This window comes from Apodemus sylvaticus, chromosome 7, assembly GCF_947179515.1.
Source record: "Apodemus sylvaticus chromosome 7, mApoSyl1.1, whole genome shotgun sequence".
In the NCBI taxonomy this organism is placed as follows: Eukaryota; Metazoa; Chordata; class Mammalia; order Rodentia; family Muridae; genus Apodemus; species Apodemus sylvaticus.
The window spans coordinates 24,424,210-24,441,012 of NC_067478.1; the positions used below are offsets into that span (position 1 = coordinate 24,424,210).

Below are 16,803 nucleotides of genomic sequence, written 5' to 3' on the forward strand. Positions count from 1 at the left end.
ATGTGCTCAGAATCAAGATGGAAGCTTTTCATTTCTCACTGGTCTTTTTCCCCGGGAAGGTTGGTTGCTGTTGTTTAAGGAGGGAGCTGTTAGTCTCCTGGCTTTTCTTTAGCTCTGTGGACAGTCAGTTCCCAAAGCCTGCCTGCCGTCCAGCTTCAGCTAAGGCTGGTGAACCACTTGCTGTTTTCACTAACTAATGGTGTTTAAACCTGTGATTTCCCATCTAAGGCCTGCTGCCCAACCTTAGGGGCTATGTGGGCACCTGATTCTCCATTGTCCTTACCAACAAAGATCAGAGTGGCCATTCTAGATCGTCCAAATAGAAATTAAAATAGTTGCGATCCATGCTTGGCAGAATCTGTAAATGCAGATCTCATGGCTAAGGGGGATTGGCTGTGTGTGTATGTATCTCATGGAAACACACACAGGAAATCAAAGTGCGCTGCCGTGTGATTCAGGAATAGCCACCTCCCAAGCCTTGCTGTGCTGGGATCCACCCCTGGGCAGGGGCAGTAATGGATGATTACCTTCCTGGAAAAGTGACCTTATAACTTTGCTGTTTTGAAATCTGGTATTTTTCCATACATAATAAAAACCTTTTTTTTTTTAGGTTTGTTAACTATTCTGTTTTGGTTTTATTTCTATGTGTGCATGTATGTATGTGTGCATGTATGTGTGCATGTATGTATGCATGTATGCAAGAGGGTTTCCTGTGTATCCCAGGTTTGCTTAAACTTGTGAACCTACTGCCTAAGCCTCACCAATTCAGGGACTACGGCACCACACCCTGATTTCTGTTTACCTGTTTTTCTCCTCTTTCTTTCCTCCAACATTTAAATGATTCATACCCCCATCTCCCCATTCCTAACATTTTTGTGAAGTTCCTGGACTAGATTTTTTTCCTCACAATAAATTCTCACCTGATAAAAGTGTAAAAGTTTGGGTGTGCCCTTTTTAATTTTGAGCCATCTCTGAAGGCATATTCTCAGCTCAGCTTTGAGAGATTTGTATTCTTCCTGCCTTCAAAAAGGCACGCCCTTCCCCCACATTTTGGGGGGAGTCCTAAATGTCAACATCATGTTTCAGTGACTGCGAAGGATCAGCAACAGTGCTGGCCTTTAGCCACATGCAGATCAACAATGACCACAAAACCCACATTGCTGTGACTGTCTGTTGTCACAGCCTAGAGTTGAAGATCTCGTAGAGCTGAAAATAATTACAAAAACCTCTCAAACTAGCCTGCTAGTCTGATACAGAAGGAAACTAGGGTTCAGGGGTGCAGACACAGTTGTCTGCCCATGTGGTTGTGCCAGAAACCCCAGGCCCTTGTTCTCTGGGCTATGCTATTCCTCTAGTGTAGGTTTCTCTGCTACATGCAGCCTCTGTCTTCCCCAGAGCAGCACTGGTGTGTGTGTGTGTGTGTGTGTGTGTGTGTATACACACATGGTAACCCTCAGTGGTTAGAATTGTTTTTTACAGTACTTAGGAATACCCAGCCAGCAGGGGTCCTGTTTTACCCTGGCAGGGTCTTCAGTGGGCAGCTTTTGCCCCTGTAAGCATTCCTAATTGTTCTTTTAAAAGTAGTTATTAATTCTTTGAGAATCCCATGCAGTGTATTTTGATCATAGCCACCCCCACTCCTGCTCCTCCCACATCAACCCTTTCTACCCTCGCCTCCCTACCCACCCAACTTTGAGTTTGTCTTCTTCCTCTTTCTCCTCCCCCTTCTCTTTTTGTCTAGTCTAGTTGGTATTACCCAGCTACCCTTGCGCATGGAGCCTGCTCTGGAGTGTGGTTAACTAAACAGAAAGCTGACTCTCTTCCTAGCAGCTATCAGATGTCAATAGCAGGCTGGAGCGGTGGCTCAGAGGTTAAGAGTGCTGACTGCTCTTCCAGAGGACCAGGGTTCAATTCCCAGCAACCACAGGACAGCTCACAACTGTAACTCCAGTTCCAGTGGATCTGATGCCCTCACACAGACATGCATACATGCTGGCAAAATTCCAATGTACATAAAAATAAAGGATTAATTTTTTAGAGAGAGAGAGAGAGAGAGAGAGAGAGAGAGAGAGAGAGAGAGGCAGACAGATAGACCGAGACTAATAGTTCCTAAGCTAGTGGTGGCATTTGGCGCCCGCTTCACCCCTGTCTCCACACTGGGATTTTGCCTGGCTTGATCTTGCTCAGGTCCTGTGCATGCTATCACATACTATGAGTTCACGTATGCACGTGCCCTGCTGTATCTGGAAAATGCTTTCCTTGAATTCGGCTACCACCTCTGGCTCCTACAAATAGTTTATCTCCCCCTCCCCCCACAGTGTGTGAGTCTGCTGCTGGCCCAGCTGGAAGCTGACTGGATCCCTTCCTGGTTTTCTGCCTGTGCCTTCCATGACCCCTGCCTGCCCCTCTCTCTGGTACTCTGTGGCACCATTTCCCAAGGTCACTCACTGTTCACCCCTCTCTGTCACCTCTTCACAGTTCATCCTGACCTGTGAAGGCCCCATCATTCTTCAGAACCATCCTCCCACAGTTCCAGCTCTCTCCTCTCTGCCTTAGCTGGAGGCCTCTTGGGGAAGGCCACCCTGCGCTTTCTAGAAGGCCCCATCATTCTTCAGAACCATCCTCCCACAGTTCCAGCTCTCTCCTCTCTGCCTTAGCTGGAGGCCTCTTGGGGAAGGCCACCCTGCGCTTTCTAGAATCTTTAGTGATATCTCTGACCTCTTCCCACTAGGAGCCAATGATACCTAGAAGCATCCCGCCATTGCAGATGTCCTATCCAGGGGTATGGGAGAGAACGGCCTCTGGCTGAGAACCACACTTTAACCAGATTCATCACCATGACACCTGAGCCTTTCTTCCTTTTGTCCCAGCTTAAGTGAATGGAAGAGATTTTTTTTTTTAAATGATTATAAGCCCTTTATAAACCAGGAGTCAAAATCCACTTCAAATTAACAAAATATACAGGCCTTTAAATTATAAATCAGGAGTTAAAAATTAGCAATAAAAGACAGAGAGTAACATGTTCCATTACTGGTGAGGGCCAAACATTATATATTCCCTGCTATTTCACAGACAGCAGACACCCTTGGCCTAGTTTCCACGGCAAGCATCCGAATGTGTGATTTTCCCCCTAACTCTTCTGTCTTGTGCACTTTTCGTCCCTCCTTTCCTGGTTCCTGCTTTTTCTCTACAGCCCTGAATGGGAACTCATACAATGCAGATCATACGTAACAGTCATCACTTTGCTAAAGTCTGCCTAGGTATGTATGTTCTACTCTAAGTCATGTGACTAGGCAAGGCAGAGCAAGGGTTCTGGAAGGTGCAAGGTGATGGAGGGAAGGAAGGCAGATCTGAGTTGGGAGGGGCCTCCCAGAGCACAGGCGCCCCTTTGTCCTCTGGGCTCAACAACCTCAGCGCTTTCTCAGCAGCATTCCAATCCATAAGAGATGGTCTAGTTGATAAGAGATGAAGTGAGAGGTGAACCCTTGTGTCTTCTGTATCTGCTCGGCCCAGAGCCCTCTTACTTGTATCATTCTGGGGCAGAGGTTAGTTGTGAGGGAATTCCCTAGACACAGCTTTTGGCTGTACTATGGTGTGAATAAGATCAGGCCCGGAGTGTTCAGTAAAGAACGGTGAACGGGCCGTTTGAACAGAGATCGTTTCTGGGTGGTAAGACCATGCGTGATGAAACTCACACTCCTTTGCCTTGTTTCATTTTCAGATCTACTTCTGGGAGTCTGTGTTCCTTTAGAAGAACCAAACCCATGAATATTCTTCCCAGTTCAGAAAAGAAAGCCCATGAATATTTTCTCCTAGTTCAAAAGGAAACGATCTTTTTCTCATTCTATGTGTCCTTCTTTCCTAGGTCTGACTACCGGAAACATGGCAACCAGCGCTGTTCCCAGTGAAAACCTTCCCACATATAAACTAGTAGTGGTGGGAGATGGCGGTGTGGGCAAGAGTGCGCTCACTATTCAGTTCTTCCAGAAGATCTTTGTGCCTGACTACGACCCCACCATTGAAGACTCCTACCTGAAGCATACAGAGATTGACAATCAGTGGGCCATCTTGGATGGTGAGACCCGATGACAGCCTTGCCTGGGGTGGGTGGTTACAGGGGGAAGATCAGGGAAATTTGATAGGTTTTAGTGGGGCAACATGGTTTCCTGTTATTATAGGATGGTTGCTAAGAGGCAATATGCAGTTTCCTGGGGCAGGGAAAGAAATCTAGATAGAGATCGTGTCTTGATAGAGTGCTTAAAGACCTTACTTAGTGGCAATGAAAGTGTGCACAGAACCAGGAGGCCAGGCTGGAATCCCAACAGCTCAGAAATGCTGTGTCAGGTGTTGCTTGCTTGAGCAGAAGTGCTGATGACAGGTATAGATGTTTCAAACTAATAAAAGTTGGGAAACTGAAGTTTTCTCTTCCATTCTTTAGATTTATTAAGGAAAGCTGAGAAAGAACTCCCAAGAATAAGAGGTGCTCAAAATGCCTGAAAAATCCTTTCTTAATAACCAGTTTATTTAGGAAGTGTCTCTTTGTTGGGAGATCTTGTATCTGGCATTGTCTTCTAGTCTGGTCAAAATTAGTGTGGTGATCAAAGAACTTTCTAGAAGAGTGAATTTCCAGGCCCTTCTCATTCTGAAAAGCGGAGGACAGAGGGCGATGGCTTGTTTTTAGCACTCCCGGCAGGGACTGCCGAGCTGGAGGCCACTGCTCTAGATTCCCCTGGTCATGATTTTCTATTGCCCAAGTCTCTTTCCCAAACAAAGGCCCATTAAGCCCAGGCTGTTGTTCTAGGGGGAGAACTTGGAAAGCTGCTGACTTACAAGGTTCTTTCAGATAAATGTGGTTTGCAAACATTTTTGCTCCGTCTGTGTCTTTCTTGTTTTCCATTCTCAAGACAGTTTCTTTCAAAGACTAGACGTTTGTGTTTTGACGACGTCTAGTTTATTCGTTCTTTTACAGAGTGTACTCTTGGTATTTTGTCTAAGAAATCTTTGCTTAACCCAAGGTCACAACAGTATTTCTCATGGTTTCTCCTTGAGGTTAATTGTTTGGGGTTTTTCATTTAGGTTCTGGCCTATTCTGTATACTTTGCGTGCAGCATGGGAGTGGAAGAAATTTCCCAGAGTTCCTTGTTGAAGAGATCCTTCCCTCCAGCTCCCAGTTGCCTTTGTCTCTCTAGTGACAACCAATTCCCCCATGTAATCTGTCTTTGGTCTGGATGTCTGAGTTAAGATAAATAACCATTGCCTTAACAGTTAAAACATTGTAACAAACTCAGTAGGCAAAGCTGTGAGAATGGATGTATAAATTATAGACAGTTAAAATTTCTGATTTTGTTTGGGGTAGTGTTAAATTTGTATACAACCTGAAGGAGTTTTTGTACTAAGCCTGGGACTTTAACTCAAGCTATGCAAGTGACATGGCCCTGAGCCATGCCCTCAGTCTTGAGAACTGATGTCATAGCTGACAGTGCTGAGCCTCTTAATGTGTGAACACGCTCTGTGACTCCATTTATCTCATGATCTCTCAATTGTTTTATATTTTCAGATACTCAGGTCATTTATGTACATTTTGACAGAGTTATACTTACATCTGCATTGATATTATGGTAAATGTTTTTAATTTCAGCTTTGGTTGTTTGCTACTAGAATACATTAAATATAAGTGATGTCTAATTAATTTTTAAAATGAGGTTAAGATAGCTTGTGAAGGAAAGTGTTTCATTGTGGCATTCTAAACATGTATGTCATTATATGTAATTTATTCTAATCCAGACCCTCTCCCCCACTGCATTCCCTGTGCCTCCTGATTCCCTCCAATATAATTGTTTTCTTTATATTAATCACACAACCTTCGGTTATTAACTTTAATAGCTAATGGTGGGATTCTTTTTCTCTAGAGGATCAAGCTGTGGTAGAGGCAGTTTTATCTTTTCTTTTTCAATCTGAATTTCTTTTTCTTGCCTTACTTAAGTGACTAAGCCTCCAATTCTATGCTGACCGACCTAATAAGAACAGACATCCTTGCCTTGATCCTAAGGGAGTGGTCAGTCTTCTGGCCTGAGTCGGACAGTAACCATAGATTTATTTGGTGGACACGCCCTCTATCAGGTTAGGGAAGCTCCTTTCCCTAGTTTGCAAAGGGGGTTCAATCTGGAATGGATGCTGATGTGGTCAAATGCCTGATATAATCATATGGCTTTTTTTAGTAAAAAAATTGTCAATGTGGTAAATTATGTTGTTTCCCCCCATGCTTTTTTATTTTAATTACTTTTATTTAGTGTATGTGTTGGGGGGAGAATTGGGGCATGTGCTACAGCTTGTATATGGAGGTCAAAGTACAACTTGGGGAATCCATTCTCTCCTTCCACCGTGTGGGTCCTGGAGAAATTAACTTATGGTATAAGGCTTGGTGGCAAGTGTCTTTATGCACTGAACCATCTTGCAGGCCCTTTCCTTAATGTATAAGTAATTTTTCATCCTTGAAATAAATGATACGGGGTTGCAATGAATTTGATATACCATTTGCTTCAGTTCGAAAGAATTTGAAATGTTTTACTTGTGTTCTTGAATAATTTTAGGCCATATTTTAAAATTATAATGTATTTGTCTAACTTGTGTATGGAAGTAATGCTGGCCTTCTAGACTGGTTTAGAAACTGACCTTTCTTTTTAAATTTCTTTAGGAGAGTTTAAATAAACTTCTTCTAATTTCTTTCTTATGTGTTCAGTAGAATTCACCAACAAGACTGTCTAGACTACAAGCTTTATGGAGAAGCTTTTAAACTATAAATTCTATAAATTAAATATGTTTAATAGACATAGGATCATTGAATCACCTCTTATTCTTCAGTGAATTTTTGTAGTTTGTGTGTGTGTGTGTGTGTGTTTTATTTTATTTATATGAGTACACTGTAGCTGTCTTCAGACACACCTGAAGAGGGCATAAGATCCCATTACAGATGATTGTGAGCCACCATGTGGTTGCTGGGAATTGAACTCTGGACCTCTGGAAGAGTGAGCAATCACTGCTCTTCACCACTGAGCCATCTCTTCGGCCCTTCTGTGTTTTTTGTTTTTTGTTTTTTAATTTTCTCAGTTTGTCAGAGTTTCCAAATTTATTGGCATACAGCTTTTTTTTATATTCGATATATTTTTTATTTACATTTCAAATGATTTCCCCTTTTCTGGCCCCCCCACTCCCCGAAAGTCCCATAAGCCCCCTTCGCTCCCCCTGTTCTCCCACCCACCCCTTCTCACTTCCCTGTTCTGGTTTTACCCTATACTGCTACACTGAGTCTTTCCAGAACAAGGGGCCACTCCTCTGTTCTTCTTGTACCTCATTTGATGTGTGGATTATGTTTTGGGTATTCCAGGTTTCTAGGTTAATATCCACTTATTAGTGAGTGCATACCATGATTGATCTTTTGAGACTGGGTTACCTCACTTAGTATGATGTTCTCCAGCTCCATCCATTTGTCTAAGAATTTCATGAATTCATTGTTTCTAATGGCTGAATAGTACTCCATTGTGTATATATACCACATTTTTTTTGCATCCATTCTTCTGTTGAGGGATACCTGGGTTCTTTCCAGCTTCTGGCTATTATAAATAGGGCTGCTATGAACATAGTGGAGCATGTAACCTTATTACATGCTGGGGAATCCTCTGGGTATATGCCCAGGAGTGGTATAGCAGGATCTTCTGGAAGTGAGGTGCCCAGTTTTCTGAGGAACCGCCAGACTGATTTCCAGAGTGGTTGTACCAATTTGCAACCCCACCAGCAGTGGAGGAGTGTTCCTCTTTCTCCACATCCTCGCCAACACCTGCTGTCTCCTGAATTTTTAATCTTAGCCATTCTGACTGGTGTAAGGTGAAATCTCAGGGTTGTTTTGATTTGCATTTCCCTAATGACTAATGAAGTTGAGCATTTTTTAAGGTGCTTCTCTGCCATCTGAAGTTCTTCAAGTGAAAATTCTTTGTTTAACTCTGTACCCCATTTTTAATAGGGTTATTTGGTTTTCTGGGGTCTAACTTCTTGAGTTCTTTATATATATTGGATACTAGCCCTCTATCTGATGTAGGGTTGGTGAAGATCTTTTCCCAATTTGTTGGTTGCTGATTTGTTCTTTTGATGGTGTCCTTTGCCTTACAGAAACTTTGTAATTTTATGAGGTCCCATTTGTCAATTCTTGATCTTAGAGCATACGCTATTGGTGATCTGTTCAGAAACATTCCCCCCTGTACCGATGTCCTCAAGGGTCTTCCCCAGTTTCTTTTCTATTAGCTTCAGAGTGTCTGGCTTTATGTGGAGGTCCTTGATCCATTTGGAGTTGAGCTTAGTACAAGGAGACAAGGATGGATCAATTCGCATTCTTCTGCATGCTGACCTCCAGTTGAACCAGCACCATTTGTTGAAAAGGCTATCTTTTTTCCATTGGATGTTTTTAGCCCCTTTGTCAAGGATCAAGTAGCCATAGGCGTGTGGGTTCATTTCTGGATCTTCAATCCTGTTCCATTGATCCTCCTGCCTGTCACTGTACCAATACCATGCAGTTTTTAACACTATTGCTCTACAGTATTACTTGAGGTCAGGGATACTGATTACCCCAGAATTTCTTTTGTTGTTGAGAATAGTTTTAGCTATCCTGGGTTTTTTGTTATTCCAGATGAATTTGATAATTGCTCTTTCTAACTCTATGAAGAATTGAGTTGGGATTTTGATGGGTATTGCGTTGAATCTGTAGATTGCTTTTGGCAAAATGGCCATTTTAACTATATTAATCCTGCCGATCCATGAGCATGGGAGGTTTTTCCATTTTTTGAGGTCTTCTTCCATTTCCTTCTTCAAAGTCTTGAAGTTCTTGTCATACAGATCTTTCACATGTTTGGTAAGAGTCACCCCAAGGATTTGACTGATATTTATAGAACATTTCACCCTAAAGCAAAAGAATATACCTTTTTCTCAGCACCCCATGGTACCTTCTCCAAAATCGACCATATAATTGGTCACAAGACAGACCTCAACAAATATAAGAAGATCGAACTAATCCCATGCCTCCTATCAGATCACTATGGAGTAAAAGTGGTCTTCAATAGCAACAAAAACAACAGAAAGCCCACATGCACATGGAGGCTGAACAATACTCAATGACACCTTGGCATATGGCTTTTGATAGTATTTGTTTATTATCTTTATAATACTCGTGGATTCTACAGTGATGTCATCTCTCATTCTTGATACTGGTAACTTTTATCTTTTTCTCCTTCCTCTTCCTGATCAGGCAACGGTTGGGTTTTCTATGTATTGATTTTTTTAGAGCTAGCATCAGCACCTGTATTTCTCTCATTTGGCTCCATAGATTTTCGCTCATAACCGTTCTTTCTGCTTCTGTCCTTACTTTGGATTTAAGTTTCTCTTGTTCTTATGTCCTTGAAGAGGAATGTCTTGCTGTTCTACCCAGGCTAGTCTCCTCCTGGGCTCAGTGATCCTTCTCCATCAGTATCCCAAGTACCTGAGGCTGTAGGGACACAGCACTGTGCCTCACTTTGTTCTAATTGCCAGAAATGCAATCAGATATTGTTGATTTGAGTCATTTTATTTTTTTCTTGGGATATTCATTTGGCACTATAAAATTCTCTGAATTACTCTTTAGCTGTATTCTACAAATGGTAATATGTTTTCCTTCCTTCCTTCCTTCCTTCCTTCCTTCCTTCCTTCCTTCCTCACTGCCTCCCCCAGTCCCTGAGATAGGGTCTCACTATATAACTCTGGCTACCCTAGAAGTGTCCATTAAACCAGACTGGCCTTCAATTCACAATTCATTTCCTGCCTTTGCTACCCCAGTGCTGGGTGGGTTTAAAGTATGTGCCACTCTGCCTGGCTTGTGTTTTCATTTCTAGTCAGTTCAAATTCTAGTTTCTCTTTAGATTTCTTCTCTGAATCCTAGGTCATTTAGAAGTATCTTATTTAGTTTTCAAGTATTTGGGAATTTTCCAAAACTCTGTGTTCCTGATCTTTAATTCCAGTGCGTCAGGGAACATACAGTCCATCATTTGCAGTCTTTATTGAGGCTTGTCTCTGTGCCAAGAAGATAGGCTGTCTTCATAGATGTTCCCAGAGTCTGCTGTGACTGGATAGGTTGCTCTACGAGTGTTTCACACTTCACACCAATAGATAATCTTGTTCAGGTCTCCTGTATCTTCACTGGTTTTCTGAATTCTTATTCTGTCAGTTATTAAGAGGTGGGTGCTGCATGTCAGGCTGTAATTGTAAATTTCCTTGGTTTCTACTAGGGTTTTTTCCTGGTGCATTTTTTTAAACCCTCTGTTGTTAAATGCATGGGCATTTAGGACTGATTTACCCTCTCACCAGCTGGCGCTCTCGTCATGTTAGAGTGGCATTCATCATTCCTGACGTCGAGCTCCCTGCGCTGCACCTTGAACCTGTGAGGACCTTGAACTGGGCACTCTGTTTCTCAGCATGACCACCCTGCGCTGAAGGGGTGTATGCTCTGGTATGGGAAGCATCTCACAGAAAGCATTTTGGGCCTTGTCTGCAGCCTGGGATTTTGATCAGTTTCACTGGGTGACAGGGTAGTCAGATAGGTCCCTACTCAAAACATTGTGTGTGATCTTCTCTCTTCTAGCATGTTCTTCCTGTAGAAGAATGTAATTCATTAAGATTCCATCTTTGTTGTTGTTGTTGTTGTTTTTGTTGTTGTTGTTGTTGTTTAAGGCAGGTCCCAGGTGTGGCATGCTGGTTTTGAACTCACTGTTCAGCTGAACTTGAACTTGAGTTTCTGATCCTCCTGCCTCTACCTCCCGAGTTCTAGAATAGTCTGCACACGCCAGGCCTTCTGGCATGAAAGACGAGCGCCTTACCAGCCTATTGAATGTCACTTTATCTGTAAGGTTTTCCATGACCAAGGCAACTACACTAGTATTTACCTACCCCTGTTATTTCTGTCAGTACATACTTTTTTTTTTAAAGATTTGTTTATTATATGTAAGTACACTGTATCTGTCTTCAGATACACCAGAAGAGGGTGTCAGATCTCATTACAGATGGTTGTGAGCCACCATGTGGTTGCTGAGATTTGAACTCAGGACCTTTGGAAGAGTAGTTAGTGCTCTTAATCACTGAGCTGTCTCTCCAGCCCAGTAAATATTTTTTAATAAGTAGATGAATTATCAAATACTGAACAATGCATATGCAGTAACAGGCTCAATGGATTAGCTATATTACTATCTTTGTTTTCCTAATTCTTAGTAAGGAATACATGTAACTATTAAAAAATTTACACTTATACACATTCTTTGTTGTTGCTTCCGTCCTTTTTTCTTCTTTTCTTCCTTCTTCTCCTCCTCTTCCCCCTCCCCCTCCTCCTCCCTCTTTCCCTGCTCCTCCTCCTCCTCCTTACTATATGAGGTCTCACTATGTAGCTTTGGCTAGCCTAGAATTCTCCTTGTAGGCCAGGATGATCTTGAACTCACGGAGACCTGCTTACCGTCATTTCCAGAGTACTGGAAGAAAGGCGTGTGCCATCCCACCCCGCTCGCACTGTCTACAATAATTGCAGGCACCATCTATCGGATATATACCACACTTTAGGACAGACTGCGTTAAATGCATGGAATTAAGTTTCTTCACCGCAGGTCTTATAAAGCCCTTTACTGTACAGTGTTTATTAGGAACACATTAGTAGAGTATATTGTTAGGATTCCCCAAACGAAGCTTTTTTGGTTCATTTTGGGCCATGTTCCACAAAAAAACATTCAGAGAAATATCGCATGATACATAGAGGGAGCACCTCCTGGTCCAAGTTGTGGCTCAGTTAACATCTTTTTTATTGCCATGTAAGCTTCTTTAATGTTTTTCTAAGGAACTTTGAACATTTGCTTCTCAGGGAGGAAGCAGCATTTTCCAGAGTGCCTTTTAGATGTTGTGATAACATTTCCTAGCTGCAGAGACAGGGGAAGCATGGTCATAAGATCACGTTAGAAGCTCAGATCAGTGAGACCAGACCTGACTTAGTGTCTTAGGTTTTCTATGTGTTTTAGTAGGATCGGGTTTTTACGCGGTAAAACACCAGAACCAAAGCAGGCTGGGGAGGAAAGGTTTGTTTGGCTTACATTTCCACCTCACAGTCCACCCTTGAAGGAAATCAGGACAGGAAGAGTCCGTTGGTGCCGGAACCTGGGGGTAAGAGCTGATGCAGAAGCCACGGAGGGATGATGCTGACTGACTTGATCCTCGTGGCCCCCTCAGCCTGCTTTCTTGCAGAACCCAGGACCACCAGCCCAGGGGTGGCGGCTCCTCCCACAATGGGCTTGGTGCTCCTCCATCAATCACTGGTTTAGAAAATGCTCTCCCGGCGTACCTAGAGCCAAGTCTTGTGGAGGTAGTTTCTCAGTTTGAGGCCCCCTCCTCTCTGATGACTCTAGTTTATGTCATGTTGACTTAAAACTAGCCAGCACACTTAGCCTGTGGCACTGCCCACCTAGGCCTTCCTTAAGAATAGATACTAGATGCCCAGACTAGCACATTCTACAGCATAAATTTAACAAGGCTTAAGACATTTTAGCTGAGTGGCTTTTAAAAGGATGCCCCCTATAGAGAGAATGTTGTAATAATAATACATCTTAATTGGGGGTTTTTACCCTCCTCCATCATTCAGTTCTCAGATAAAAGGCATTAAACGTTTATATTTATTATAACCCTATAGTATACTAGAGCTGGGCAGATATCTACCCTCTAAGCTTTTAAAATCTACGTCCCTATCAATAACCCCAAGTTAAAACTTGCCATGTTCGATCTGGGCAGCTTTTAACTCCCAATTGGCCAGCCCTCATGGCCATGTTTTCAAGATCCTTACCCCCATGGCATCTTTTCCTCTCCCTACCTCCTTCTCCTCTGCTGGTCTCTCCTCAGACCCCAAGCCTGGGAACCGAAACCCCACCTACCTCTCTCTGCCCAGCTATAGGCTGTCGGCATCTTTAATCAACCAATAGTTTTAGATTAAGGAGCAAGGTTAGGTAGCATTGCTTGGTTTACATGTTGATTCTCTCCTCCCTGAGATAACCAGGGACAGTATTTAGCATTGCAATACATAGCAACAGGCCAAACCCCAATAATAATTAATTAGAGAATAATCAAAGGCCTGTTATATTTAGGCCTGAACATAACACTGACCCTTTCTGGGACCAGAATCTTTCAGGGAGGTTTGCAAACCTTGGAGGGCCAATGCTCTTTTTGAGTGACCAGTGCTCTGGGGTCCTGCTTCCCTCCTGGGTACCATCTGGGGATGTGCTAAACCTGGGGGTAGATGCCTTCAGTCACCCTGTATCCCACCATTTTGCTTTTTCTTGTCCCAGACTAAGGGCAAAAGCATTGTGGCATGAGCTGAGCAATGATGGCAGTGAGGTGGGGATGGGGGCAGAGTCATCATGATAGTGATGATGTCATGGGGTGGGGTCATAATGATAGTGATGATGTCATGGGGTTGAGTCATCGTGGTAGTGATGACGTCATGAGCCATTACTGCTGGACAACCCATGAATGCACTCTTTACCTCTTACATATGCTGTCACAGTATCCGCTGTTGCAGATGAAAATAAAGTCGAATGTTATCCTTTGTATACAGAATGTCTCCCACAGGCTCCTGTGTTGAGTGCTTGGTCACTAGACAGTGGCAATATTTTTGGAGATGGGAGCCACTTAGAGGAAGCAGGTCCCTGGGTGTGCCTTTGGAAGTTCTACCCAGTCTCTAGTCCCTCTTTTACTCTTCGCTCCCTGTCCACCATGAGACAAGCAGCTCTGCTGTCCACATATCCTTGCCACCATGATGCTTGGCCTCAACACGGTCCCATGATCAAAAGAAGCCAAGGACAGTGAACTAAAAATCTCTGAGCAAATCATTCCTCCCCTGAGCTGGTTTTCTCAGGTTTTTGGTCAGTTTGATGAAACTGACCAATACATTGAGTTTCTGACAGTTAGCACCGGCTCAAATACCCAGAGACCGCCACACACTCCATAACTGGGCATGAGAATCTTCTCCCATGTGACAGCCAGTTCTGGTGGCTCTAGGGAGTGGGAGGTGAACTCCTGGGAGAGGGCTGGTGGCTGGCCTTCCTGAGCTCTCCTCCCCATGGCTGTGGTCATGTGTGCAGACACATTCAGAAGGATGCTACTTAGGTTCCACTCCCAGGAGGCTCCCAGGGTTCTTGCCATGTTACAAACCCATTTCTTGTTTTATTTCAAGGAGCTACAGTAGCGATGCCCTCCCAGAACCCGGAGGATGGAGGCAGAAGGCCATTTCATCCCTCTCTGTGCAGCCCCTGGGCCTTGGATCAAGCTGCCTTTGAATTCTTTCCCATAAGGCTCTCATCTCACAGCCCATGGTCGGAGCTGTGGACATCTCTATCTTGTCTGTCCACCCATTGATTGTGGGTCCTCTTCAGTGCTTCCTCCTGGCTGTCTGGATTCTCTCCTGGTCCTCGGACCCTCCTTACCCTCCTTATCCTTGTCCTCTGTACAAGGCTCACCTCATTCCAGTTCCGAATCAGGAAGCTCTGAACCTCAAGCTGAGTCTTGGAGTTGTGTGTTTGAGGTTTTCTTTTTCTTTTTCTTTTTCTTTTTCTTTTTCTTTTTCTTTTTCTTTTTCTTTTTCTTTTTCTTTTTCTTTTCTTTTCTTTTCTTTCTTTTTTTTTTTTTTTGAGACAGGGTTTCTCTGTGTAACCCTGGCTGTCCTGGAACTCACTCTGTAGACCAGGCTGGCCTCAAACTCAGAAATCTACCTGTCTCTGCCTCCCAGGTGCTGGAACTAAAGGCATGAGCCACCACCGCCCGACAGCAACCACATTCTTTTTTTTTTAATATTTTTATTTTCTATATTCTTTGTTTGCATTCCAAATGATTTCCCCTTTCCCAGATCCTCCCCTCCCCATATGTCCCATAAACCTTCTTCTCTGTTTGAGGTTTTCTATTGTGAGGTGTGTGTGTGTGTGTATACATATATATATATATATATATACACATATACACATATTTATACACACACACACACACACACACATATATATATGTATGTATATATATGTTTCGTAAAATCCACTATTGGAAGTAGGTTAAAATGCACAGGGATGTGTTGTTGAGTACATCATCCTTGCTCTGTGTCTCCACCCATTTCCAGAACATTTTCGCCCTCCCCGCACTGACACCGCTCACCTATCTACACACGGACTTCTTCCTGTTTCACCCAATCATGGCATTCATCAGCCTACTTCCTGTCTTGGGAGCCCTGCAAGCCTCATACACACCAGTGCGCTTGTATGCTTGTAGTGTCATGGCTGACTTCTACTTAGCATTGACTTTTTTCCCTTTTTTTTTTTTAAATTATTTATTCTACATATCAGTGAGTTATACTGTAGCTGTCTTGAGACACACCAGAAGAGGGCATCAGATCTTATAACAGATGGTTGTTATAACCATGTGGTTGCTGAGATTTGAACTCAGGACCTCTGGAAGATCAGTCAGTGCTCTTAACCGCTGAGCCATCTCTCCAGCCCCTTTCCCTCCCTTTTTCAAGCTGGATAATACCTCACTGCATTGTGTATCACTCTCCATGTCATGCCCTCTAATGATGGACACTTGCTCCCTCCCCTCTTGTGACTGCTATGAAAAGACCAGCTATGAATGTGGCCTGCAATTCTCTTTGGGTTCCTCTGTTCAATCCCTTGTCTTAGCTGCGTTGTGTCCCTTTTGATTCTGTTGGGCCAGAGCCTGAAGGCTGCTGAGCTCATCAGATCAGCCTCTTGCTTGAAGTCAGTGCAGATGGAGAAGTGACTCGCCCGGAGCCACACCTGGCTAATGGCCGAGCCAAGCCTCAGCCCCCTGACCCCACCAAGCATGTTCTCGTACTGACTTCTCCTTTGGCGCACGTTCTAAGCACGCTGAGCAGCTGCTGGCACACACCTTTGTCCTCTTACAGGAGAAGCAAGTGTTTCTGGGCCTCCCCTCCCCATCTGGCCCCAGGCTCATTCTGCGTGCCAGCCTCTGGGATATCCATTGCCACAAAACATCAAAGATCCATTCTCCAGACCCTTCCTGCCCAGGAGCTCTCGGACCCAGGCTCCTAGCCTTGCTGTTCCTCTTCTCCTCAGCAAGGGCTCATTCTTTGTGAAGAGCAAAAGCCTGGCCGTCCTCTGGCACCCTCGGAAGCCAGGACCTTTCCACCCTGGCTTCTGCCCAAAACTAGACACAAGTGCTCTTGTCTTCTCTGGGGGGCCTGGACCTGGCTTCCCCCTGAACATTTGAATCCACATTCTTTCTGGAGAGCAGGAAGAAAGGAGGACATGGGAAGGGCAGGAAGGAACTAGAAAGCTTATTGAGAGATTCTTCTGGGCTGGGGCTTCGACCCATTTATGCCCATCACCCCATGGCCCGCCTTCTCGGGGGCCACATCAAGTGCCTCCAAGCAAGAACGAAGTAGAGTCAGCCTGTCCTCTACCCTTTGTCCTCTTTCCTAAAGCTGTGGGGGAATTTCCCTCTTTCCCTGTGGGAGTAACATGGCCACTGGCCTCAGGGGATGACTCCAGCCTCACAGGTCTGTGTCACCCTTTCTCCTGGCTGTGTGAGTCATTCCCACAGGAATGCTTCCAGTGGCCTGGGGCAGCCTTTGCAGGTAGAGAGCTCTCCTCACTTGGGAGAGCTCCTAAATCCTTTCTTGCTGGTGTTTGGTTCTCGGAGCTGTGCTAGCATGCTGAAGACTTTGCTGGCTACCAGCCAGGCTAA

General features: G+C 44.1%; 1 protein-coding gene across 1 annotated transcript in view; it reads left to right on the forward strand.

Moving 5' to 3' along the window:
• Window positions 1–16,803, forward strand: part of Mras (muscle RAS oncogene homolog) — a 57,187-nt gene that overhangs the window by 21,545 nt on the left and 18,839 nt on the right. Inside the window, exon 2 of the mRNA XM_052187558.1 lies at window positions 3,866–4,075. Coding sequence (XP_052043518.1) covers window positions 3,883–4,075 — 193 coding nt within the window. The 5' untranslated portion in view covers window positions 3,866–3,882. The remainder of the gene's footprint in view (window positions 1–3,865; window positions 4,076–16,803) is intronic.